Genomic DNA, 25629 nt, shown 5'->3' with positions numbered 1-25629 from the left:
ACTGTGTAAAAGGTTCTTCAAATCAGGAATTGTATGTTGTGACTGAGAAGAAAAACATTCTTTTCCTTTTAATTTTTTTTTTTTGTTAAATTTTGCACAGTCATTTGAACTCCTTTGGAAACACTGTAGAGTTTTCTTGATCAGAGGACAGTGTCATTTGCAATACTCTAGCTATTTGCTTTCAATTAAGATGCTGGCTGCACATCTAGGACACTGTCATATGCAATTGACTACAGTGGAAAGATCTTCAAGCTGGTAGGTCAGCTCAGATTGATGCCTTCGATCTTCTCTGCTCAGGTCCTGTACAGCATTGCATTTGAGCTAATTGAAGTGTGCTGCTTCCTATTTTAGCTAGTTCATTTGGGCATGCCTGAAAATCCCTTTCTGTGCTTGCATTAAGCTAGTTTGAACCTGCATTCCCAGTGTAGGCATGCCATTGAAGTTATTTTAATAGATCTAGAGCTGGTAACTTCTGTTAATGTAATAACTCTGAGCTGGCTCTTTGCTTATCAAGGTACTCATGCTCCAACACTGTATCCAAAGCGTATTTAGAAACAGACCATTTCGGTTTTGATCTCAAACCATCTCACCAAGCTGTCTTTCAGTCTTAGTTGAAAATTTTGAAAACCTGTACCGCAGCAGTGGGAAAGTGCATGAAATACAATTTTAAAATAACTCGAATTATTATAAGATACCTGAATTTTTCCTTAACTCTGTCTTGAAACTACCAGTCCTGAGAGAAATAACTACGTACTGTGGAATGAAGATTTGAATTATTCTCAGATGTTTTTCACATAAGAAATCCCAAAGTTGTTTTTAATATGGATGGAAGTGTTACTTGATTATCTTCTCCATGTTCCCTCAGCCAGTCCCCTGCTCTGAAAGGCTTGGTAAAAATTTCAGTAAAAGAGGCAGAAACTTAGCAGATACTCAGTGCTTTGGACCTGCTTGGGCAGAGCTGACAGCTTCGTCTTGTTTGGGTGGGGAAACAAATAAATAATGCAAGTATGTAAGCTTTGCAAGTTTTCTTATCACATGAACTGCTAGTAAAGACATGGTTGAAGTTAGAAATTGCAAGCAAAACCTGGTCAGAATTTCAAATAAAGGTGCCTTTAGGTTAATCTCTAGTTTAGCTCTACTTCTGCAACATGGTAATTTGTATGTCTCTTGGATCCAGAATTTTAAATGCTATGGTAAAGGTTTGTTATATTTCTTATCTCAGTTGAATCTCTGAGTCTGTGGTTGGTATGACTTGTGTTTGGCAGAATGTATTCTCTGGCCTGTGAGTAGATCAGCATACAGGAAATGCAGTGTCTTGATTCTCTGTCCTTTGTGGTGTCCTCGCTTTGTCACACAACTGTCAAAATACAATGATGCTGTAGGGTGTCTTCTTGTAACAAAAGTAGTTTAGACCATTTCAGTAGCTGCCTTTCTTGAGGCTTAGGTAAAGCTTTGACTGCAAACTACATTGGGAAGTAGTTTGATGTGTTAGAGAGAGCCTGGTGTTAAAAATAATAGGATTCTGAGAATGCAGAATGCTTTTCAGTCCCCAGTCTCTGTTCAACAAAGTATTTGAGTATGGTGGGACTTGAGGGAGATGTGCATTTAGAAGTCAAGGAACTCTACCTGAATCTGGTTTTTTTTGTGAAGACTTCTCTTTTCTCATTACTTTAGGGGAATTGTCAGATGCCTCCTTAGTCTTTTACATAGGTAAAATATTGTACTTTCCTTGATCTCTCTGCACTTCACTGTATTTTATTTCTGAAGTTTATTTTCAGTATTGTGTGAAGGTTGCTGATAAAACTCTTGGCTTTTGGTAGCCCAAGTTATCCATATGCTTGTGAAACACATGCATAAAACAATTTGAACAAGTATAAGTGTCTATCTCTTTCTAGTGTACAGAGATGAAAACTATATTATAAAGCACTTTTTTTTTTCCTGTTTTGCAGGTAGAAAAAATAACTGGCCACCTCTTCCTGAGAATTTTCCAGTAGGTCCTTGTTTCTACCAGGACTTCTCTGTAGACATTCCTGTAGAATTCCAGAAGACGGTAAAGATTATGTACTATTTGTGGATGTGTAAGTATTTTTTTTAAAGAAAAAACCAAAATGCCTATTCAAACTTGATGATAAATGCCTGCTACTTTGACCTCTGTAATGAGAAATTGTTTTAAATTGAGAAGTTAAATGTTGAAGTGAAATCTTTTCATTAGCTTCAGTTTTAAAAGTACTGAATTATTTCACGAAAATTCCATGGAAAAAAAGGAGGAGGATTATCCTAAGGCAGTTTGGTTCAAGTATATTGCAGCTTTCTGGTTTAAGTATCTCTGTTGTTGTAAAATGAGCTTTGACCATTTATTAACTTAGAAATGATTTCACTGTTCTTAAAGTCAGTTTATATATTAAGAAATATCATTCACAATCATTGTTAATAGATTTGTGTGTCTAAGAAGTATAATATCCCCTTGCTTTAATATACATAGTTTTATATAGGTTTTTAGTCCTTAGTGGAGACTTAATATGGTATTAGTCTATTTAAAAAAAAGAGCGTAAATTAACTGAAGAATCAGTCCCTGTTAAAACTGTCCTTTGCACACCAAGAATGCTCTATACCATCTTTGTGGGATTAATTTTGCCCTCATTCAGGTGTTGTGTTTTGACTGAAGAAATGCTGGATGAACCAAATATACAAATTCCACAACATTTGTTTCTTCTGCCTTGTCCAGTGTGATGAGAACCTAATAATTACTCTGAGACTGAGGACATTCCAAAGATTTAGGCACTTTGATGCCTTAAATATATTTGTAGCATACTAAGGGAATGTGAGTTTCAGAACTTTTCTGTATTTTTTTTCAGGGCTTCAGATTTAGTTAGCAAATCTCCCTAATTTTACCTGTTAATCTGGTAATCTTATTACTGTGATTTAACCACTTAATTGAAGTGCATAGAATGAGCGGTCAGCATTGAATAAAGTGAATTCCGTTTCATTATAATCCACAGTTTTCTATATTCATTGTTGGGTCATTAATCTTCAAATAAGCAACTAAATCCACTGTGGAATGTGTGACTAGTCACTCTCATAAATCTGACAGATACAGAGATTTATATGTAATCTAAGATCAAGTACTCAAAAATTTTAAGACAGTTACTAATTCTGGCCATTTGTAGGACTGAGTTCTGAAAGTGCCGCATGTTTCAAGCATAAGGTGAAGTTGAGTAGTGAGAGTTGGAATATTAATGCTGTTTTTGTCTTTTTCCTTCTGATGGCATTAAATAAAGGAAGCAGCAATGATACACTATTTCAAGATACATAGGAGTTGTACTTTTATACCAAGATGACAGGTTGTCTTCTAGGCAGACTGAGATTTTAACTGACTCCTATTCCTTTATACTTCTTTAGCTCAAAATACTCTCTGATTTAGGGATTACTCAGGAAGGAAGGAGAAGGGCATAATAAAGGAAAAGAAAAACAAAATCTATCTCAGGCAAAAAAAAAGATTGAGTACAGAATTCTGTGCCTTAGGGCTGGCTGTTGAATCAGTCCTTGTGACTCTTCTTTCCCAGGATCATATCTACATGGTTCTAAGGATTCATTTTTCATTAGAAGCATTCATATGCTTCTTCAGTGGAGGCACTTATTACCATAGCAAACCAGCCTGCTTCTGCTTGCTGCTCCACCCTACGTTTTATTTCTCCTTCCAGAACTTCCTAGTTCTTGTAAGGCCTAGGGGTTCTGTCAACATAATCACATTTGGATAAATCTAGTACTACGTGCTCAGCACTTTGTAAAGTAGGTTAGTTTTCCTCTTCCTTTTTAGCAGCCCTAAGAACAAACCTTTCTGGTTCAGTTTTCTGTATGTTTCCATGGTTAGTAGCAATTTGTATATCCTTATTCTTTGGCTTTATGTATCTGAGGAAACTTTTTCATCTGTTTCAGATCTATATGCTCTTTATCTTATGAGAAAACAAGTCTGTTTCTATACCTATTCCATGTATTGATCCATCTTTTCCTCTATTTTTATCAGAAGTTGAGTTTCTGATTCCTTGATGTGGTTTTATCTTTGTACGTATTTGTTTTGTTTTGTTGGGGTTTTTTTCCCTAGGGAGGGTTTTTTTATTTTTTCTGACTGAGTGCTCCCATGCTTTGTGAACTACAGCAGTCAATTAGCAATGACTTCTGTCAGCTGCCAGTGGAGCTTTTCTGTTCTGCTTGGTTTTGTAACCATTGCTGCTTTAGCAGCTTGCAGATAGAATGACAGTTTTCTGGGTTTTTAACAACGAGCACTACTTTTTAGATCTTCCTATGCTGTTAGTAGTGAAGCGTCCCATGTCTCTTGACCTGCATGTAACACCAAAAAGTTTTGGCTCAAAAGCCCATGTTTTCCAGCTACTTTCCCCATAGGCTGATAGCATGTTCAAAATGAGCAATTCTGATTTTCAAAGAATACTTCTTATTTGAAGTTACAAACTGAAGAGCTGTTTAATCTCATGGAAAGCTTTTGTGGCATTTGGGTTTGTTACTTTATATAGGTTGTGAATGTTTCCATTTTCTATGAACAAGACTTTTAATGGTTTTCAAGACCAATGACTTAAACTGTAGATTCCATTACAAAAATAATGCCCTGAAGTGCCAACTTTTATGGCATTTTTTCTGTTCTGGAGAGCTTAATCTCATCCATCCTTCTGTCTGAGGATACTTATAATAGCACATATATCAGTCTGTCTTCATGTTTGTTCTACCTGTTCCTGAGAACCTCCAAGGATGGACACTTCATAAAGTCCCTCTAAGCCTGTTCTAGTGTCTTGCTGTCTTTTATCATTACAAGATGTTTCCCAGTATATAATTTAATTCTTCCTTCCTGTGTTTGATCTTCCCTTTTCTGTCCACTGTTATTATGGAGAACACATTTATGCCCATTAGTCATCTCCTTTTGGCTAAATTAGCATAGTTTCCTCAGCCTTTCTTTGTAGGTTATGTTTTCTAGGGGTCTGATTGTTTGTTTGCTGACTCACAGATTCACTGCTTGGTCCACACCATATTGTTATGGTTATTTTAGTGTGTAGCATCAAGAATTTTACAATGTGAACTGTGTCTAGTATTTTAGCTGAAGTCCTATTGTACTGTCTAGAGAAAGAAAACACCTTCACATTTCTGATGTGCTTATGTTACATGCTGATCCAAGCCTGCTTTAGAATATGTTCTTTCCTGTGGAAAATACTTTTTTGTTTGTAAGGTGTGTTTGCACATCTTGCCCACCCCCTCACGAAAAAGAGCAGAACAGAAAAGGAACAAAAGCCTATACTAGATTTTAAGCCACTCAGTGCTCCAAGGTTGTGTGTGATCAGACTTCACCAGCTTTGCCCTCACTTTTCAGTTGTTTGTGGCTTCAAAACCCTCCTTTTTGTAGGCATTGCATTCCCCTTGAGGCAGTCCGTTACAGGGTGACAGTCCAGCTGATTCCTGAGAAGAACCACAGTCTTTTGTTATGTTTCCTAGAGAGGACCTTGGTTTCCTGAGAATACCATCAATAAAACATTACTGAAATGAAACTTACTGCAAAAATCCATTTTCATGCAGTCCCAAGAGGGACTCCAGAATAATCATCTCGATAATGTAGATGCCAAGTAGTGTCAGTACAACCTTGGTCTTTATCTACAATTTCAAATACACTTTCAGACATTATCTATAGTTTTTTTTTTGCTGTCGTTCATTTTTGTTTGTTTTTTCAGACACTTTATCTACACTTTCAAATATACTTGCAAACACTAATGGATGATAAAGTGTAGTTAATTAAGACAGGGAATGTATATCTAAGCGGGATTCTTTTATACAAGGAAGTTTAATAAAAATGAACTTGAGTCTGGATGATAGAGTGGTTTAGGTTGGAAGGGACCTTAAAGATCATCTAGTTCCAATCCCCCTGCCATGGGCAGGGACACCTCCCACTAGAGCAGGTTGCTCAAAGCCCCATCCAGCCTGGCCTTGAATACCCCCAGGGATGGAGCATCCACAGCTTCTCTGAGCAACCTGTTCCAGTGTCTCACCACCCTCAAAGTAAAGACTTTTTTCCTAATATCTAATCTAAATCTCCCCTCTTTCAGTTTAAAACTGTTACCTCATATCCTATCACTTCACTCCCTGACACAGAGTCCCTCCCCATCTTTCCTGTAGGTTCATTTTAGGTACTGGAAGGCTGCTGTAAGGTCTCCCTGCAGCCTCCTCTTCTCCAAACTGAACAGCCCCAACTCTGTCAGCCTGTCTTCATAGGAGAGCTGCTCCAGCCATCTGATCATCTTGGTGGCTGTCCTCTGGACTCGCTTCAACAGGTGCATGTCCTTCTTATGGTTGGGGCCCCCAGAGCTGGACACAATACTGCAGGTGGGGTCTCACCAGAGTGGAGCAGAGGGACAGAATCAGCTCCCTTGACCTGCTGGCCATGCTGCTAGTGATGCAGCCCAGGATGCGGTTGGCTTTCTGGGCTGCAAGAGCGCATTGGCAACTCGTGTTGAGCTTGTCATCCACCAACACCCCTAAGTCCTTCTCTTCAGGGCTGCTCTCAAACCATTCTCCATCCAACCTGTATTTGTGCTTGGGATTGCCCTAACTGATATGCAGGGCATTGGAATAGGCTGCCCAGGGAGGTGGTTGAGTCACCATCCCTGGATATGTTTAAGAGACGTTTAGATGTGGTGTTGGGGGATATGGTATAGGGGAGAACTTTGTAGAGTAGGGTAGATGGTTGGACTCGATGATCCCAAGGGTCTCTTCCAACCTAGACGATTCTATGATTCTATGACCTTGCATTTGGCCTTGTTGGACTTTGTGAGATTCACATGGGCCCACTTCTCAAGCTTGTTCAGGTCCCTCTGGATGGCATCCCTTCTGTCCAGCGTATGGACCACTCTCACAGCTTGGTGTCATCAGCAAACTTGCTGAGGCTGCACTTAATCCCACTGTCCATGTCACTGACAAAGATGTTAAACAGCACTGGTCCCAGTACTGACCCCTGAGGAATGCCACTTGTCACTGGCCACCACTTGGACATTGAACCGTTGACCGCAACCCTTTGAGTGCGGCTATCCAGCCAATTCCTTATCCACTGGGTGGTACATCTGTCAAATCCATGTCTCTCCAATATAGAGACAAGGATGCTGTTCAGGACAGTGTCAAATGCTTTGCAGAAGTCCAGGTAGATGATGCCAGTTGCTCTTCCCTTACCTGTCAACACTTTAACCCTATTGTAGAAGGCCACCAAATTTGTCAGATACGGTTTGCCTCTAGTGAAGCCATGTTGGCTGTCAGCAATCACCTCCTTATTTTCCATGTGCTTTAGCAGAGTTTCCAGCAGGATCCGCTCCATGATCTTCCCAGGCATAGAGGTGAGACTGAGTGGGCTGTAGTTGCCTGGGTCTTGCTTTTTTTCCCTTTTAAAAATGGATGTTATATTTCCCCTTTTCCACTCAGTGGGAGCTTCACTGGACTGCCATGACTTCTCAAATATGATGGATAGTGGTGTAGCAATTTCATTTGTGAGTTCCGTAAGGACCTGCGGATGCATCTCATCAGGTCCCACAGATCTGTGCACGTTCAGATCTCAAATCTGATCTTCTCCTGCTGTTCCTTGTTCTCCCAATCTCTGCCTTTGCCTTCTGCGACTTGGGCAGTGTGGCTAGAGCATTTGCTGGTGAAGTCTGAGGCAAAAAGTCGTTGAGCACCTTAGCCTTGTCCATGTCCCAGGTGACCAGGTCTCCTGGTCCAGGTTTTCTTCCAGACAGGGCCCACATTTTCCCTAGTCTTCCTTTTATCACTGACATTCCTATAGAAGCTTTTCTTATTGCCCTTGAAGTACCTGGCCAGATTTAATTCTGTCTGGGCTTTAGCTTTCCTAACTGATCCCTGGCTGTTCGGACAATTTCTCTGTTTTCTTCCCAGGCTACCTGTCCTTGATTCCACCCTCTGTAGGCTTCCTTTTTTTGTTTGAGTTTGTCCAGGAGCTCCTTGTTCATCCATGCAGCCCTCCTTGTGTTTTTGCTTGACTTCGTTTTTGTGGGGATGCCTGACTTCGTTTTTGTGGGGATGCCTTGCTCCTGAGCTTGAAGGAGGTGATCTTTCAATATTAACCAGATTCCTTGGGCCCCTCTTCCCTCCAGGGCTTTATTCCACAGCACTCTGCCAAGCAGATCCCTGAAGAAGCCAAAGTCTGCTGTCCTGAAGTCCAGGGTAGTGAGTTTAGTGTGTGCCTTCCTCACTGCCCTAAGGATCTTGAACTCCACCATCTCATGGTCACTGCAGCCAAGGCTACCCTTGGGCTTCACATTCCCCACCAGCCCCTGCTTGCTGGTGAGAACTAAGTCCAGCATGGCACCTCTCCTTGTTGGCTCCTCTATCACTTGAGAAGGAAGTTATCATTGATGCATTCTAGGAACCTCCTGGATTGCTTATGCCCTGCTGTGTTGTCCCTCCAACAGATATCAGGGTGGCTGAAGTCCCCCATGAGGACCAGGGCTTGTGAATGTGAAGCTGCTCTTATCTGTCTACAGAGGGCCTCATCCACTCGGTCTTCCTGGTCAGGTGGCCTCTAGCAGACCCCCGCTGCAATGTCATCTGTCCCTGCCCTCCCTTTAATCCTGACCCATAAGTTCTCCATCAGCTCCTCAGCAGAGTTCCATGCTCTCCAGCTGGTCATTGACATAGAGGGCAACGCCGCCTCCTCATCTCCCCAGCCTGTCCTTCCCGAAGAGCCTGTATACTTCCATTCCAACAGTGCAGTCGTAGGAGCCATCCCACCATGTCTCCATGGTGCCAATAAGATCATAGCCCTCCAGGGACATGCACGTCTATAACTCCGCTTCTTTATTCCCCATGCCACGTGTGTTTGTGTAGAGGCATTTAAATTGGGCCCCTGATGAGGCTGGCTTTCTGGCTGGTATTCCTTTGTGCTGCACTCCAGGTGCTCTCCTCCTGACCTGTGAGCCTTTATTAAGGATCCTGTGAATTACTTTCCTGTGAATATTTATTAAACTATTGTAACTTCTCACTGTTGACTCATATTCCGGCGTGGATGCCCTTTTTTTTTTTCTATCCTCAACCGCTTCCACAGCTTAATGAGGAGGCTTTCTTAGATCACTTCACATTAAGTACTGTGTTGGTATAGCTGTGAAGTTATTGTCAGATAGACATTGCATGTTGCAGACTTCTGCCAAAGCCCTAGGTTATTTCAGCCCTCAGGTGGTCATTGTCTTCAAATAACTTGTATCATGGTTTAATTTGAAGAGGCAAATAGGTGGAAGGTACTTAAAACCATTACGCTGAACATAAACGCACCTGTCTGTTCGTACAGCCGCAAAGCTTATCTGCATCACTTAGTGGGGCTGTTGGCTTAAAGAACAAAAGCTTTTCTGTACCTTGCAGCAGGCAGAGAGAAGGGCAAGTGGAGAGAAAGGGAGAATTGTCAGCTAAGTCCCAAGTCTTCGTCAGTAGCTTGCTAGTACTCCATTTTTACGGCTGAGTTTCTCCATGACAGTAGTGAAGTAGGCCCCCTGTGTTGCTGGTTTTACTGTGTTCCTAAGTATCAGTAGCGGGTGTGGGGTTTCAGCCCTCTTCTGCACTGGTGGTATTCTTTCAAAATTTGTCCTGTTACCATCGTTGCAATTACAAAAAAAAGTATTAATTTTCAGAAAGTTCAAATTCCACTAGAATGTGGAATTTTCACGTAATCTAGAGGGTCTCCCTGCTTTCCAGCGTTTACTAAAAAAAGAAAGATTAACCCTTAGTAAGTTTTCTCAGATTTATCAAAGGAAGCAGGAATTCAGATTTGTATCTTGTATTGTACTTTACGAGGCATACACACACAAATTCCGAAATGAGTTGCTTTGCTGACTTCTTGGAACAGTGCCAAGATATGTAGGTGCATTAAATGCTTTTTATTTAAAACTACAAAGTTTTCTGTTTCTGGTGACTCTTAGAGGAAAATATGGTTTATTTGAGGGAAGTGTTTTGAGTTTCATCAGCCTTTCATGCAAATGATGTGGGCATTTTGCTTTAAGATTTTTTTTTCTCACTAAGTTGATAATAGCGCTTATTAAAGTATTAGTTAAGAGGGCAGCAAAGAGTGAGTCTTTTTCAGGATCTTTATTATCTTTTATTAACTTTACCTTCCAGTAGAAGGACTAAAATGTTTCTCTGAACTTAAATAGAAAAAAATGTTGCCGTTTGTGCACTCTGAATTATAAATACTCTACTTTATCCTTGTCCACAAGTAGAGAAACTGTCATCCCGGATAGCAAAATCACTGCTGAATCACTGGTTACTGCTGAACAATGACAGAAATTCACATTAATTTAAGTCTGGCAGAATCACATGAAGTAGTTGTCCTGTTTCTTAATACTACCATATTTTTTCTGTTCTCGGAACAAAATGTATTTGAAATAAACTGTGAAGTCGTAGTGCCAGTGCATTTTCTTTAGTAGAAATTCAGTAGTTAACCTGTAATAAGGTCTGCCAATGAGAAAATGCTAGTATGGAGCGAAGAACGGAGCATCAAAAAGGCAGATGTTTAAGACAAATGTTACAAGAAATATTTGAATATGCAGTATGTATTAAAGCATCTACAGTAGCTTCTGGCAGGTATTGTTTTACTGAGAAACATTTTTACTAAGTGGGCTTTCTTTTTGGCTTTATTACATGGAAGACAAAGCTTTTCATTGAAAGATTTTTTTTTTGAAATTTTTATTTTCAAATTAGAATGTGTACAGTACTAAATTTGTGATGCATTTTATATCATTTATAAGCTTTCTCAAAATATTCACTAGTCAAATACACGTATCCAGTTATTACTGTAGAAAAAGTATTAATTATTGCAGCTGTAGAAACCTCTTTTTTCATTATTTTAAGATTGAAAATGTTTTCTTTTTATGATAGGACTTTTTCCTTTACCATATACCTGATAGTAGTTGAATTTTCACGTTCAGTACTTTCACTTGGGAATTACAGGGTTTACCTGAAAGTTAGAAAACTGTATAAAAATCTTATTGCTGGGGGTATTGATTTACTGTCAGCATGCTGATGTTTTGTTAAAAATGCTCACTTTGGCTATTATTTTAACAGTTGTAATAATTTATTGTATAAATGTAACTTAAGACTATTTTGCTTTTGCTTCTACAGTCCATACAGTGACACTGTTTCTTAATATCTTTGGATGTTTGGCCTGGTTCTACGTTGATGCTACGCGAGGGGTTGATTTTGGATTGAGTATTCTCTGGTTCTTGCTTTTTACCCCTTGTTCTTTTGTCTGCTGGTACAGACCACTCTATGGAGCTTTCAGGTAACGACTTCAGCTTGACTTAGGGTATTTAAAAATTTGTCAAAATGCATTAACGTTCCAGAATTTGCTTGATATCGTTATGATAATCCTTTCATAGGCTGTCATTAGAAACATATAGTACGTTTGCCATTAATTCAGTGGTTGCATTTGAAACATAGATGGCAATAGTTAGGAATATCATGGAATATCTTCTGAAGTATTTATAGCTTCTATCATTGACAAAACATTTGTAGGATATACTAAATGTATTTGTATTGGGATAATAACCATTTAAAGGAAAATTCTTACTACATCTCTATCTCTTCACACCAAAAAGGGGGGCGGGGGAGGGAGGGGGGAGTTTTCTGTGAAAATTGGCATGTAGGTCCTCTAAATCCTGTAGTCTTACAGTACAGTCTTGGGATTATTTTTTTTTTTTTTAACATTGAAGTGATGCAGGATATTGTCAGTTAAAATGCACTAGTTCTTGTAGAGGAAGACTGATGGCCAGAAACTGCGGTTGAGCGTAACCTTTAGACTAAATGAGATGTTTCTTTTTTGCTAACTGAAGACATACTGCTGTACCCACGCATCTTTGAGCAATCATATAGTTTAACTTGCATTTGCTCTCTAGTAGATTGGTTTAGGTTTTTGTTGGGTTGTTTGGTTGGTTGGTGTTTTTTTTACTTTCAGTCTTTGTCAGGCTGGCATTTTAGTAATTTAAGCAGCAAACCTATTTTGTATACTTTGCTTTTAAGCTGCTTCAGTATTCCGGTCTGTGCTATGTTTCAGTAATTCCATATTAGATTTTTTTTCCTTTTACAAGTAAAATACTTTCTTCCCATCCTGCCAGCACTGTGAACTTCAGCCTGAGCAGAATTCTGTTCTTCATGCATTGTAGCAAAACTTCTATGTTTAGTGTAAGAGGCCCTGCTGTGTGCTGAACAGAACATTAAGGAATAGTGTCTTGCTGCTATTCTCGCCTCTGTTAGAGGTGCAAGTGGTAAAAATACCAAATACATTAAAGAAGGAGCAGCTCTTTTAAATAAACACTGTACAAAACCACAGAATACTTTAAGTCACTGTCATGAATGAAATGAATGGATAAATAAATAAAAATAAATAACTTTCACTCTAGTTAATACAGAAAAAAAAATTTAGATTGGTATTGCAGTATTTGCAAAAAGTCACTAATTTCCTGGTTGCTTTAATCTTTTTTCCCCCTTCTTTCAGGAGTGACAGTTCATTTAGGTTCTTTGTGTTCTTCTTTGTATATATCTGTCAGTTTGCTGTACATGTACTTCAAGCTGCAGGATTTCAAAGATGGGGGAACTGGTGAGTATTCTGTTTGCTGTAGCATTGTACTATCTGTAAGACAAACACTAATATTTGATATTGCAACTGCAATGCAGTCTGTTTTTTAAAAAAAATAAAATATCTTGTGCTCACTGGAACTGTTACATTTAGCACTCAAAAACATCTTTGGAGCACTCCTAACTAGGAAAGGTGGGTGAAATACATCCCAAGAGGGTAAGGTACTTCTGTTATTAGGCTGGTCAAAATATTATCCTTCAGTGTAAACCACTTTGAACAATTCTTTTATACATTACATCCTCTAGTTTGGTGGTGTGTGGAGGTGTTGTTTGCTCTATATTAAAGATAAAGACATAAGCAAAACTTGAGAAAATGAAAATAAGTTAGATGGTAATAATATACCATTTGCATATTATTTTTTATCATTACTTATTTCTAATTATATCAATATACTTACTACTTATTAAGGAAATCTATGGCTAAAATTTGAAAAGTGAGTCAAAAATGTATTTGGGTGTATATAGTGGTATATATTTGAAAAGCTTATTTGTCTGAGTCGGCTCCTTTTTCTGTAATAGTTCATTTTTTCTTTTTGATGCTTGTAAGTATATGAGCTTTCACATGAATATTCTATGTATATTAGCTTTTATTTGAGTTTTCGAGGTCTGATACTTAGATTTTACAAGGAAAAGCTATTGGGAATCAGTCACCATCCTTGGAAAATAAACTAACAAACTTGAATTGACTAAAAGCATGGCTGTAGTAACCAGCTGGCAGCATAGAGAGCTATGACGGGCAGTACTGTAGCTGGGTAATACTTCTCTGTACCAGTGCTTTTTCCTGCTAACCTCCAAGCATACATAAGGCAGACAAAACAGGGTTGCTTTAGACCTGTAGTGTAAGGAAAGATTCTGTTTTATTATTTTTGCTTTTGAATCCACAATTTTGCTTTTTCACAGATACATGGATTGAGTTTAACAAAATAAAAAAGTATTTTAGAGGGTCAACTGTCCCAAGTATGTGGAGTGTGCTTTTAAGGATACCTGGGGAAGGGGTATGAAAAGAATATTAGAAAATGTTAATTATCAGAAATTGTCAGAAAATGCTAATTACAGTTTAAATTCTGGAGTTTTGTGATAGCATCCAGTTGGACATAGGTGATATCAAAGCAATTTGAAACAGGTAGAGGAAAGTTTTAAGGTTGTTCAGGTTTACAGAATTTTTTTGCTGCTTTTTTTTTTTCTGTGGAAGAATCTTTTCCATCTTAATGTTTTATTTTCCTTTAGGCAGCCTGCTTTTGTGGTTGCAAGTTTGATATTGTATTTTTCTGTCAGTATTTCAGTGTTGAAGAATGGGCGAATGTTTGAAGTAGATACTGATATAGCAATCTTTTCTATTAGTTAATCTAGTAGTGTAGCTACTTCAAAAAACTGTCATATTAACCTCAATGGAGAAAGCATTGCTGTGTGGATACAGTTAAATGAGGCTTTCCACATAGCAGCTCTGCATGTAAACCATGGTTTTGGTTTATATTTAAAGAAGTTAGAAGATATATTTTTAGGGACATTTTTACTTCCACAAAATTATGTAGTCTTAAATCAGTCTGAAATGACAGCATGACCAAAAAGAAAACAAAACCCAAATGTTGATGTGCAACTCTAATTCTTCACAGTTCTTCTCAAGGATAGTGATCTTTACTACAATTTTTTGTATAGTTTCACTGCATGCATGAGGAAAAATGGAAACTAAGCTCTAAAAGCTAGTTGTAGAACTGATATACGCTTATGAAAAATTCCGATGACTTTTCCTTCAAAAATATTCACAGCTGATCAGAACCAGGAGAGTATAAAACTTCCCTTGGTATGGGTACCTGTGGTTGAATGGTTCATGTGCTGTGTTACTGAAGTTTGTCTTTTTTCTTTCAGTGGGTGGATTTCATCTCTTACTGGTCTTAATAAGAGTATTCCTGTTGGCATTATGATGATAATCATAGCTGCACTTTTCACAGCATCTGCTGTTATCTCATTAGTTATGTTCAAAAAGGTACGTTACGTGTTACTCCCTTCCTCTGTTTCTTATACTTGACCTGGATTTTGCTTTCCTGCATAAGAGAGGTGCTTTCTCACAAAGTAATGGGGATTAAAGTACATTCCTGGGGTTGTGCCTTATGTATTAACAACTGTACTTTTTTGATTATGCTGTTTGTACAACGCACACAGTTTCTGCAAACTAAAAAGGGGAAGGATAGCTCTGAATGAGAGAATTTGGGAGGTAGCCCACAATGAAAGGGTACCTGAATGCACTGGCCATGATGATTGTACCTGGAGATACCAGGTTGTAATTTTCAAATCTGTGGTGATTCACCAGGCTGAGTGAAGTGTGATTCAAATGATTGCACAGTTTCAGCTCTTAGCTAAATCATTCCTGTTCATATCAATAGAAGATGCCTGGCATCTCAGAAAAGGATTTTTATTTCTCTGTTTATATTATTTTAACGTTTTATTGTCACTTAATGATTGCATAACATGAAAGCTCAAAGAAAGATGCTTATTTCCCTTTGTTCCTTTTTGTGAATTTCTAGAAGACCTAAGTTTAGATACTATTGTGCTAGTAAGTTTTTGTTATCGTTTAGAATAAATGTAACTGAGAATTTTGATGATGATATGCTGGCAATTCTAATAATTCAACCTCAGTTAACACTTAAAAATTTTTCACATGCCCAAACTTTTCTCACCTATTTACAGTAAGTTAGAAACTTTAAGCATTGCCTGGAGATCTCCCTTCTCCTTTTTTCTGCACAAATACTCAGGTACAGGAGAAAGAAACAAGCAAGTAAAATGTATGGTGGAGCATTTTTTTTACACTCTTCCTACCATATGCATCTCGATTCTTTTAAAAAACCTGCATACTCAGATGTGACCTGGTGTATCTTTATGGGTGAGAAATAGTGACATTTATAATAAAGAAAAAATGTTACAACATTAATTTTCCTGTTACGCTTGAATGAAGAAGTCTTTGCAATATTATTTGACTTTATTGTGACTTCATTGAATATGAGTCAGAAATAGCATTTTAACTTGAATACTCAGGTAATTGGAAGTTACTCAGGATTTGTTTTTTTGTTGTACTAGAGATTATACACTGTTTTGTTTAGAGTATTTATAAATTGTATTGTTTAAGACCTCTGTTTATTATGCAGAGCTATTGGTCATCACACTAGTTTAGTGGTTGCATAATTGGCATTATTAGAATATTTTATACTTTTTAAGAGTCAGTCATAGCCTTGCTTGTTCTTGTAACAGTATGAATCAGAGAAATTAATTTTTTAAAAAAAATTGATGTAGAAAAAAGTTCACCAAAATGTTATTAACACAGTGGATTCAAAACTACTTTTTTGGGCTTGTTTCCTGCTGGTTTTTTTTAACATGCATCCTTACTAACTCTTTTAAAGAGTATGACAAGTTGTATGCAAATAGAGACAGAAGACATTTTTGCAATCTGTGAGCCCTGCATTCATGCTAAGGATGCAGCCTGTTTATGTATTTAAATATGTTATTTCAGACAGCAGATACCACACACATTCTAGTAAAGACCTTTGAGATCTCTCTGAATTTGCAAAAGGTTACAGGTATTCCTACAGTCGAACTGTTCATATAGCAGGGCAATCAAAATTTATAGGACTTCTGGAAAAAAAGCGCAGTTTTCTCATTCTGGATGCTCCCAAACACACGAGCAAATGAGATTTCCCCACCACACAGCTCTACTTTGTGTTTGAGACTTTGCTATTAATCTACCAAGAAATGGAAGGTTCAGCACCATATTTTCACTGCTTTTCCCCCTCCCCAGGTGCATGGTCTGTACCGCACGACCGGTGCTAGTTTTGAGAAAGCGCAGCAGGAGTTTGCAACAGGAGTGATGTCCAACAAAACCGTACAAACTGCTGCAGCCAACGCCGCATCAACAGCAGCCACCAGTGCAGCTCAAAACGCATTCAAGGGTAACCGAATGTAGGGAAACATAAAAAGTCATCACAGTTCTCTTTGAGTGTACTTTATTTTCCAGTCACCTATTATATCCCCGAAAAGCCTAGATGAAAATTCACACAGCATGTTTGTCTCTTCTGCAGCTGTGCATGGGTAAAATGGGAAATGTTTCATTTATTTTATTATAAACTTACTTATTTTAAAAAGATAACCATTCTTTGCCCTTCTTTGAGATGTTGCAATTCTAGAATATAAAGCCTTCTGTATTTTATGGGGGATAAATTATTTCAACAATTGGCTTGAGAATGAATTGTGGCAGATAATGATCAAATAAACGCATTAAGAATTTGGAAGGTTTTTTAGTGGTTCACTCCGGTATTTTATTTAACTTCAGGAAAGCACTTTGGATTAATTATTTTTCTTCATAAGAACTTTTTTTTCCCTATTTGCACTCCAAGAAGTGGGGTAGACTGAGAGACGTAGAAAGTTAGGTTTGGCTACTGCTTTTGTAATTTCAGCAGCTGCTGGAGGACAAATACAAGTAGGGTAGATACTATAAATTCTTGGGTTTTTTTGTTTTTTTTTTTTAGGATAAGTCTTTTGATATAAACCTGTAAGTTTGCATGAATACTGTTGAGTTATCTATCTTGTTTAAATAGTGTTTTGGTCCAGAATTTACATGCGCCACTTTATAATTATAGCGTGCGTTTGTATCTATTTTCATGGAGTATTCTCTACCTGTGAGAAATGACTATGGTGCATAAACATTCTCTGTCATAGAATGTGTAATGCAGTGTACAGTTTAAGGAAGTTACCCGGTGGTTTCAATCACAGAGCTAAATGATTATATATTTGCTATTTTTCGTTTCGGTATTCATGTCTTGGGATAATAATTTTGCTGGAAAAGAAACCAATATTGACTTCTAGAACACTAGTTTCTTGCCCCCCTTCCCTCTTCTACATGCAGTGGTATTTTTGTTGTGTTTGGGATTTTTGGGGGGTTTGTTTATTTTTTAAGTGTAGATTTGTGTTTAACAGTGGTACTAAATCTCTAGCCTAGTCAGTCTGTTTACGGCTTGTCCAAAAACCTAAATATGCAGTATTTAATTTTCTAACATGAATATTGTCTAAACCCAAGCTTTTTAACCAATGGCATTTAACAGATACTTGAATTCATTTTGACATTAACTCAGCCATCTCTGTGATGTGATTTAAACTGGGGGTGGGGAAAAAAAACAGCTTTTAAACTATTTTGAGTTGGAAAAGTGAGAAATCTTAATTTTTAACAAAGATAAATTTTAACTCGTTGAACCGGAGGCCTGAGAGGTTAAATGGGTGCTGTGGAACTGAACAATCCACAATGGTACATACCATCATAATATTCTAGAATATAATCAGGTCTTAGTATAATGTCATGTTTCTCTCCTTTGAAGACTCTTTGTGTTCTTGGATTGCCTCATGAGTCTTATGCACAATACTTGGGCTGTTTTTTCAAACTCTGTTTTAGAAAATGAAAGCGGGAAGGACCACATCCCACAGCCTGTATAAGTATAGTCTGTGGCTGAAATTGATTCAGCTCTTAAGGTGAATCACTTTTACTAAGAGCATAAAATTCTGAGGACCTCCATGTTCTGAATGTGGACCGACTTTTGTAGGTTCTTGTTCACTACACTTTATTCATTATAACAGAAGAGCATTACAAAAAATAAAACCTCTAGCTTAATCCCTGCATCAGTATTGTACTGTTAGCATGAAGTCCCTATTAGTCTCATTTCTTTTAATAATTTCTTTAAATCCAACTTGAGTTTGGATAAATGTCGTAGTTTCATGTGTGCCGAAGTTTATATTAACAAATATACTTGCTTCTAAATGTCCTCTGCATCATAGAAGTTAAAAGCAAATTAAATATTCTGTGTAATAGGGGCTCTAAAATTTTGTACTAGTGGACATGCTAGCATTGAACTTAAATTTGTGTGGAATGTTATTAAAAGCTTTCCAGATAAAGGCCACCGTTTTCTGTTGGGATCAGGCCTCATCCTTCTAGCAGCTGTATACCGAGATTGTTCTTTTCATGACCTTTTAAACTGAACTAGAAGGTTGTATCTAGAAAGTCTACTATGGATTACTTTAAAATCTAAATTTCAGCAATTCTCTTGGGCCGGAATCCCAGGGATCTCATCCTTGCAATTTAAGTTGAAGATTGCATAATAACATACATTACCGGAACGTATTGTGGAAAAAAACCAGTAGGAATAAAACCTGAATTTGGCAGGTAGATTTTTTTTCCCAAATGTTTAAAGGCTCTTTGAGAAAACAGATTTAATGTTCTGTGTATAGGGAGCACGGATGTATAATGTCATGGGTTGAATGTTGTTCAGATTTAAACCTCCGAAGTGAAATTCAAGGTTCAGTTACATGTGACTTGTTTAAACCAGAAATCTCTGACACTTTGCAGCCCAGAGGGGAGGGAGAAGTTTGCGTTTAGCTTTGACAACAGAAGGCTGATACTTGTTAAAATATTTTGTACCTAATGAAAATTAGATTTTGCAGTCTCTCTTGATTAATATCAGAGTATGGCGCCCACTTAAGTTGTCATTTTGTAGTATTGTGGCAAATTGAGTACAAAGTTTAAACACTGGAATGTCAGTAGTCATTGATCTGTAATTTAGAAGTTGGTTTTATTTATCTGAGGGATGTTTGTATATTTTGTAAATTACTAACAATGCTCTGCCATCCTGGTGAATGTCACAGTTCTGTACAAATGCACTTCTGTCCCTCTGTTGCATGTCTGAGTAGTTTAGAAGTTTTGTATATTTATTGTATTAACACAGTGTAATAGAATAAAAAAAAACTTTTTTCCTGGGTGTTTGCTCTGTATAGTTTCGACCAATATGGGGATATTTCTTCTAACAGTCAGGTTAACGTGCAGGGCAGATGATCTGTGTAAAAGTTTCACTTGGTTTTTATAATTCTGTATATAAATGCTGTAATTCTGCTGAAATGGGGAAGCAAAATGTCTGCTATCAAAATAATAACATTAAGGAATGGGGAATTGGTCTACTCAACTGTTATGAAGAACATTCTTAAACCCTTGCAGCCCACCTTCTTGTGCTGTAAACTCACAAGGGTTAAAATCTAAATGTGTTCTGTCATTACTGAATGAAATTCTACAAGTATTAACTGAATCCTGAAACTCTGTTGAAAGTAAAATGAAGTTGCTGAAAACAGCGTTGCTTCGGTAGTGTTTATTTTCCTAATTTCTGCTTACAAATTGACATTTCTGTATCACTGCTGTGTCTTGATTTTTCATTTTGTTTTTTGGGCACCATCACAGTCACCACAGGGTTTGGTTTTGTTTCTTTTTTTTTTAATAATATCAACTGTAACACCTCCTCTCCAGTACCGGATTTATTACTGGGTTTTCTTTTGAAGGGTGAAAGGAGTTCCTGTAGAGCAGCGTAACATGACATTTGCAAATGCACAATAGAGAGGACAGCGCTCTGAGGTACGGTCAGGATTATTTTGGGAGATGGCAGATGTGAGTTTTTGAAGACGCTCGCACACATCACTTAGTAGGGAAATTCTTCATCAGCTTGACCTGTTTCTTCATAATTCACAGATCTAGGATGGCAGTGGCAAGCACAATTGTGCAGCACGAACCAGTCATTTTATGGTTAGAATTATTACACAATTTAAGTGCTGTTGTGGGGAGATAATTCTTCTGGTTTGCTGGGGCTCGTTTTTGTCAAGAAGTCATAAGCAGGAAGCAGGGAGGGCATGCACGCACACACAGAGAAAACAGCACAGGGAAGAGAACTGTGGTTAAAGATACTCAGTGATGCTTCTGGGAAGGTGTTTCTGTGAAGGAAAGGGCATGCACCTGGAGCACTACAGTTATGGATCAGTAGTAAGGCACAGTGGATCAGATAATTTAAAAAAATGTGTGTTAGGTTTCACTCTGTTACGTTAAAATGTATTAAGAATTAGCTCGCACCTTTTTTTTTTCCTGCAAATTAATTTTATGCCTGCAGGTAGCTTTTATTCTCATCAGTAGAAAAATCAGGAGGACTTACGAAAGAAGTGGTGCAGGCTTCTTACCTCTGCAGCAGAATACTAGTTTAACTTTATGCTAAGATTAAACTAGATACCATGTCATGCACTACCGAGGCAGGGGGCCAGGGACGGGGCGGGGAAGTGTTGATGGGAATGATGACTTGTGGATCACGCTGCCATGCCTTCTGTTCTGGAAATAAATAAATAAATTGTCCAGCTGTTTAATGGAAGCATATACAGCTCATCTAAAATGTGCTTTTTCTTGGATGAATGGATAGTGATTAAAAAACAGTGATTTTAATTTCTTTGTTTTACTGTCCCTCAATATAGAATGAGGGGTAATCATTTTAAAGAGGGGAGATTTAGATTAGCTATCAGGAAGAAATCCTTTCCTGTGAGGGTGGTGAGACACTGGAACAGGTTGCCCAGGGAGGTTGTGGCTGCCCCATCCCTGGAAGTGTTTAAGGCCAGGCTGGATGGGGCTGTGAGCAACCTGCTCTAGTGGAGGTGTCCCTGCCCATGGCAGGGGGTTGGAACTCAATCTTTAAGGTCCCTTCCAACTCTAAGCATTCTATAATTCTGTGCTTTGTTACCCTCAGTTCAGGAAGGGAAACTTTCAGCCAGTGAGATGGGAAAGTTTGGGCTGATTTTTGGCGATGGAGGCTGTATGGGTAACTGGCAGCGCGCTTGGAATGGGGCTGATGTGTGCCTGGAAAACACAGCCTGCTGTGGAGCCCAGTGGCTTGTCACCAGGCTCTCTGCTCTTCTGCTCGGTAACAGGCACAGCAGGGCTGGGGGTGGGACATGCTGGCTGGAGCCCAGGCTGTTTTGAAAACCAGCTGCCCCTGACCACTAATGATGCCGCTGCGGCATCGGCTGCTCTGCCACTGTCTCTCTCAGCTGACATTTGCTGCAAGTAGATTTTTTTACAATGTTTATAGCCTAATTAAGCAACCGTGTGCCATCTGAGCTGTAGTTGTTGAGGCTGTGCCAAAGCACGTGTTGCCGTTTTGCAGCGCAGGGCTGTTGTCTGTGCTACAGACATGGATTTGGTGTTCTGGAGAAAAAAGTGGAGATGCTGGATTGGGCAGTGGATGAGGGGATGCTTTCTGTCCACAGTAAGAGACCAATTGGAAATGGTCTGAAGAATGTGATTAAATTTGGAATTATTTTTTCTTTACCTTTCTCAGCTAGACCACATTCCCGATCCCACTGCATCTGAGCCATGCCTAAAGCTGGTCAGGGACACCGATTCCCACGCTCTCGGGATTTCACTGACATGAAGGTACCACAAATCAAGTAAAAGGCATCTATTTGAAATTAAACTTTTGGGAATCACAAGATCAAAACAACATTTTTATGTGTCTGTCCCTCTGATATTAACAAAATAATACATTCACTTTCTCATTTCTAAACCTAGCTGGAGCTTGGGGAAGAAGTTGCTAGAACACAGACATCTGTAATAATTCACACAATTAGAGAACTGAACTCTGTGTTCTGTATTGCCAACTCCATTAACTTTACTGAAAAAGGGAGGCAATATTCTTAGCTACACAAATCGGTACTTCTTTGTGTTGCTTTTGGCAGTAATTTGTATTTGTAGAATAACAGCTAACTGCTGTATCAGTACCTGCAACTGCTGTGGTGGGGCATTCAGTGTCACCTGTCCCCTAACTTCTGGACTGAAGGTTTCCAAATGTTCCAAGTTTTAACCAAGAGCTACTTCTTGGAAGTTTAGAAACTGTTGGAAGTGTAATTAAACTAAAGGCAATTATTATATGTAAATTTAATAGAAATGGACCATAGCAATTTATGAGACAAAGGTGACATCCTGGCTTCTATTTAAAAACTGCTGAAAGCCTTACTCCCCGTTCTGCGATAAATTTGCTTGGAGAACAAGCAAATTGGGCAGGTAACTTCTGTGTAGTGTTTGTCCGGTCACAGGTGAAAGGGAAGCCACGTTGTGGCAAATGCCATTTTAAAAGTCTGTGGGATTGAGCAGTATTTGTGCTGAACATCTGCTACCCCTTTCCGTGAGAATGGAACTGCAGTGCTTTAGTTGCAAAACGAAAAACATTTGTCAGACGTACATTCAATTAGAAAGTCTGTTTAATGCAACTGTATTGTATAATACATAGCTACAGCTTCAGATCACATACTTTTTCATCAGTAAGTGGTAATAATAGGTAAAAATCAAGATGGAAATCTGAAACACTAACAACATCAGTGGGCTGGGATCTTAAATGCTATTAAAGCTACAATTAAAGCTCCCTTGCTGTGGCTTTACTTGTCCAATATGCTTGAATTAAGGTAGTCAGACTCCTGTTAAAAGTTTGAAAAAAACTCACATTTTAATCAAAATTTAGATTAAAAAATAACACATTAGGTACATCATTCATGCTAACAAATGTACATAGTGGTGACTCAAGAACAGAAACACAGTACCACAAATAAACCATGGCTCAAAGCCCACTCCAGCTGGATTGCCACAGCCACCCTCCCTGCGCGGAGCAGCTGCGGCCTCTACCTTTGCTGCCACGCTCTGCGTTTGTTGGGCTCCGTCCTTTCCCGGAGGCGGGCAGCACCAGCGCCCACTGCTTCCAAGGAGGACTTCAGCTCCTCCTCTCCCCTTCCCCCCCGGGATGCGGGATTCTCTGATGCGGGATAGCAATGCAAAATGGAAATGATTTGGCTGAAAAAAATTCTCAGAAGCCAGAGAACTTTATTGAGTAGAACAGACACAGAGGTGATAGAGACAACCCAGAAATAGCTCAGCAGCGATGTTTTTTTGCAGTGCCACACTGTACATAAAGCACATTAAGAAACCTTGCTGAGCCTTTTCAGCTTTTAGATTGTATAGTGCCAGAGACGGACACAGCTTCACATTTATATTATCTGTATTGTGTAGATCTGAGTATTTCAAATCAATCTAGGAAAGATTTTTGTTTAAGCTGCGTTTACTCGTGTTGTTTTCATTTTCAAAATCAGGGATTCCATTGCATTACTCTAGTCTTCAGCTTGTCCACACCACCAAAACTCCAGCCGCTTCTTCACTGGGAAGTCCCTTTTCAAATCTCTTGTTTAAAAGCAAAAACTAAGGAAAAAATAAAAACCACAACAAAACCCATTCCTGGTATTGCACATCTCACACAAGTTTGTGTATATATATATATATTTTAAATATGCTACAATTTAAAAAAAAAAATCTATGGCACTTTACAGAGTACAGGTTTACGAAGTTGATCAAACCACAGATGTTTGAAGAATTCTTCAATACCACAAAACCAAAGTTAAACTAAACTAATTGGCACACAGGTTTTAAAGAATCCACAGCAAATTCTTCTAGAGCCTACGCAGTGCATGTACATTGAGAAGCAGTTACACTCCGCAGCCCCCTCATGAAATTAATTAAATTAGCTTTAAGCTGATTTCTCTTCTTTTTTCTTTCGGTGTTTTTCTTTTTTTTTTTTTCCCCCAAATACCTTTGAAAGCTACTGCTGAGGTGAACTTCAGGAACAACTTTAAACAGCTGTCAAGTTTAGTGAGTGCACCCTACACCTGATAACAACCTCCAGAAAAAAAAAATCTGCAATATATACCATCTTATCACTTGCTAGAAAAACAGAACCCTGAGAAAAGAAATTCTGATTATTTTTTTTTTTCTGTTATTTCTTCCCAGCCTGTCTTCTATCTGTGCTATGTGATGAACATGGATATTCTTGCAAGTTAGTTGATTATGTTGTCGCAGCGCAAGTTGATAGTAATACCAGCAACAAGCAGAAAAGCTGGTTCTTCTTGGTTACAAATGCAAACAAAAGCAAAACATGCCACTGAAAATATCTCCTTTGTACTTAAAAACTGCACTATTAAAAATTTTTCAAGCGTTCTGTAGATCACAGCAGAGGTCAGCTAGTAACGTAAATGAAGGTTGATCATTGTTTACTTCTAAGGCAAAGCAGTATCCCCTCTATAACTTTTGGAAGAACTGACCTTATTCTGACTGATCAAGTGCTCAAGCCAAAGCAGCATTTGTCACCCTAATATTGTGTCAAGATTTATGGGCAGTGGTGACGTGGACGCTCGATTGCTACCCACCTAAGAAAAGCTAAAACCCTAAATCTATTTCATAATTAATTCTTACCTGATCTATATGCTATTCTTACTCTTCCTGCGCACCCTCTCCCCCGCCCCCCGCGCCTCCTTTCCCAACTGGTGGCCCAGCCTCTGTGGTGCACACTCCAGCAGAGGGCTCAGGAGGAACACCACAAGGACGGTGTGACTCCCCTTGCCAGGCCTGGCGGCTCTGCTGGGCCCGAGGGACAGCCAAGTGCCTGCCCTTCAGAGGGGATGCTTCTGTGTACAGGGAAAAAAAAGCCAAGGAGAAGACCACCGGTGTGGACAGGACATGCCAGCTGTGATTTTCATCCTTGAGACACCGCTTCGTGAAAGTCACTTTGTGCTAAATCACATCTTGCTTTGTGCAGGCAGTTGGTAGAAATGGTTCCAGACCATAACTTTTGTGTTTTTTTTAAAATTAAATATTTTTTAAAAAAGTGATTTACCCGTTTTACACTAAAATACGGTGGAAGCGGGTGTCAGGAGCAGGTGAAGGCAGGAAGAGGCTAGATTAAAACAATCTCTTTTTAATACCAGCAGAAGCTGGCCTTGTTTGTTGCAGAGCAGCCCAGAGATCACCCCCACATCCATCCCACCCGTGGCTGGAAGGTGCCCCGGACAGGGACAGGCGCAGGCTGGCAGCTGGCCCTGGTTTGCTCCACAGATAGTCCGGGCCGAGGCGGTGTCTGAGCAGGGACCGAGGGCTGCTCCACCACCACCACCACCACTGCTAGTGCTCACCCGTGCTCCTGGCTCGCCCTGGGCTGGTGGTCCTTGCCTGCTGAACAGCTCTTGTATTGCCAGTCCCTTCAGCAGTGTGCTGTAGTCAGGTATCTACCTGTACAGTAACAGCATTTTTTT

At 39.0% G+C, this 25629-nt stretch overlaps 1 protein-coding gene across 2 annotated transcripts in view; it reads left to right on the top strand.

The window, feature by feature from the left end:
* SCAMP1 (secretory carrier membrane protein 1) overlaps positions 1–19819 on the top strand; it is a 42265-nt gene extending 22446 nt beyond the window's left edge. For both annotated transcript variants that reach the window (XM_074165967.1, XM_074165968.1), the window contains 5 exons: positions 1950–2078; positions 11164–11323; positions 12536–12637; positions 14542–14659; positions 16463–19819. In XM_074165967.1, the coding sequence (XP_074022068.1) occupies positions 1950–2078; positions 11164–11323; positions 12536–12637; positions 14542–14659; positions 16463–16627 (674 nt within the window). In that variant the 3' untranslated portion in view covers positions 16628–19819. The remainder of the gene's footprint in view (positions 1–1949; positions 2079–11163; positions 11324–12535; positions 12638–14541; positions 14660–16462) is intronic.
* Positions 19820–25629: the final 5810 nt, after the last annotated feature.

The sequence above is a fragment of the Numenius arquata genome, chromosome Z (genome assembly GCF_964106895.1).
Source record: "Numenius arquata chromosome Z, bNumArq3.hap1.1, whole genome shotgun sequence".
Lineage (NCBI taxonomy): Eukaryota > Metazoa > Chordata > Aves > Charadriiformes > Scolopacidae > Numenius > Numenius arquata.
Note: the sequence above shows the minus strand (reverse complement) of the source record. Positions and strands in the feature narration are given on the sequence as shown.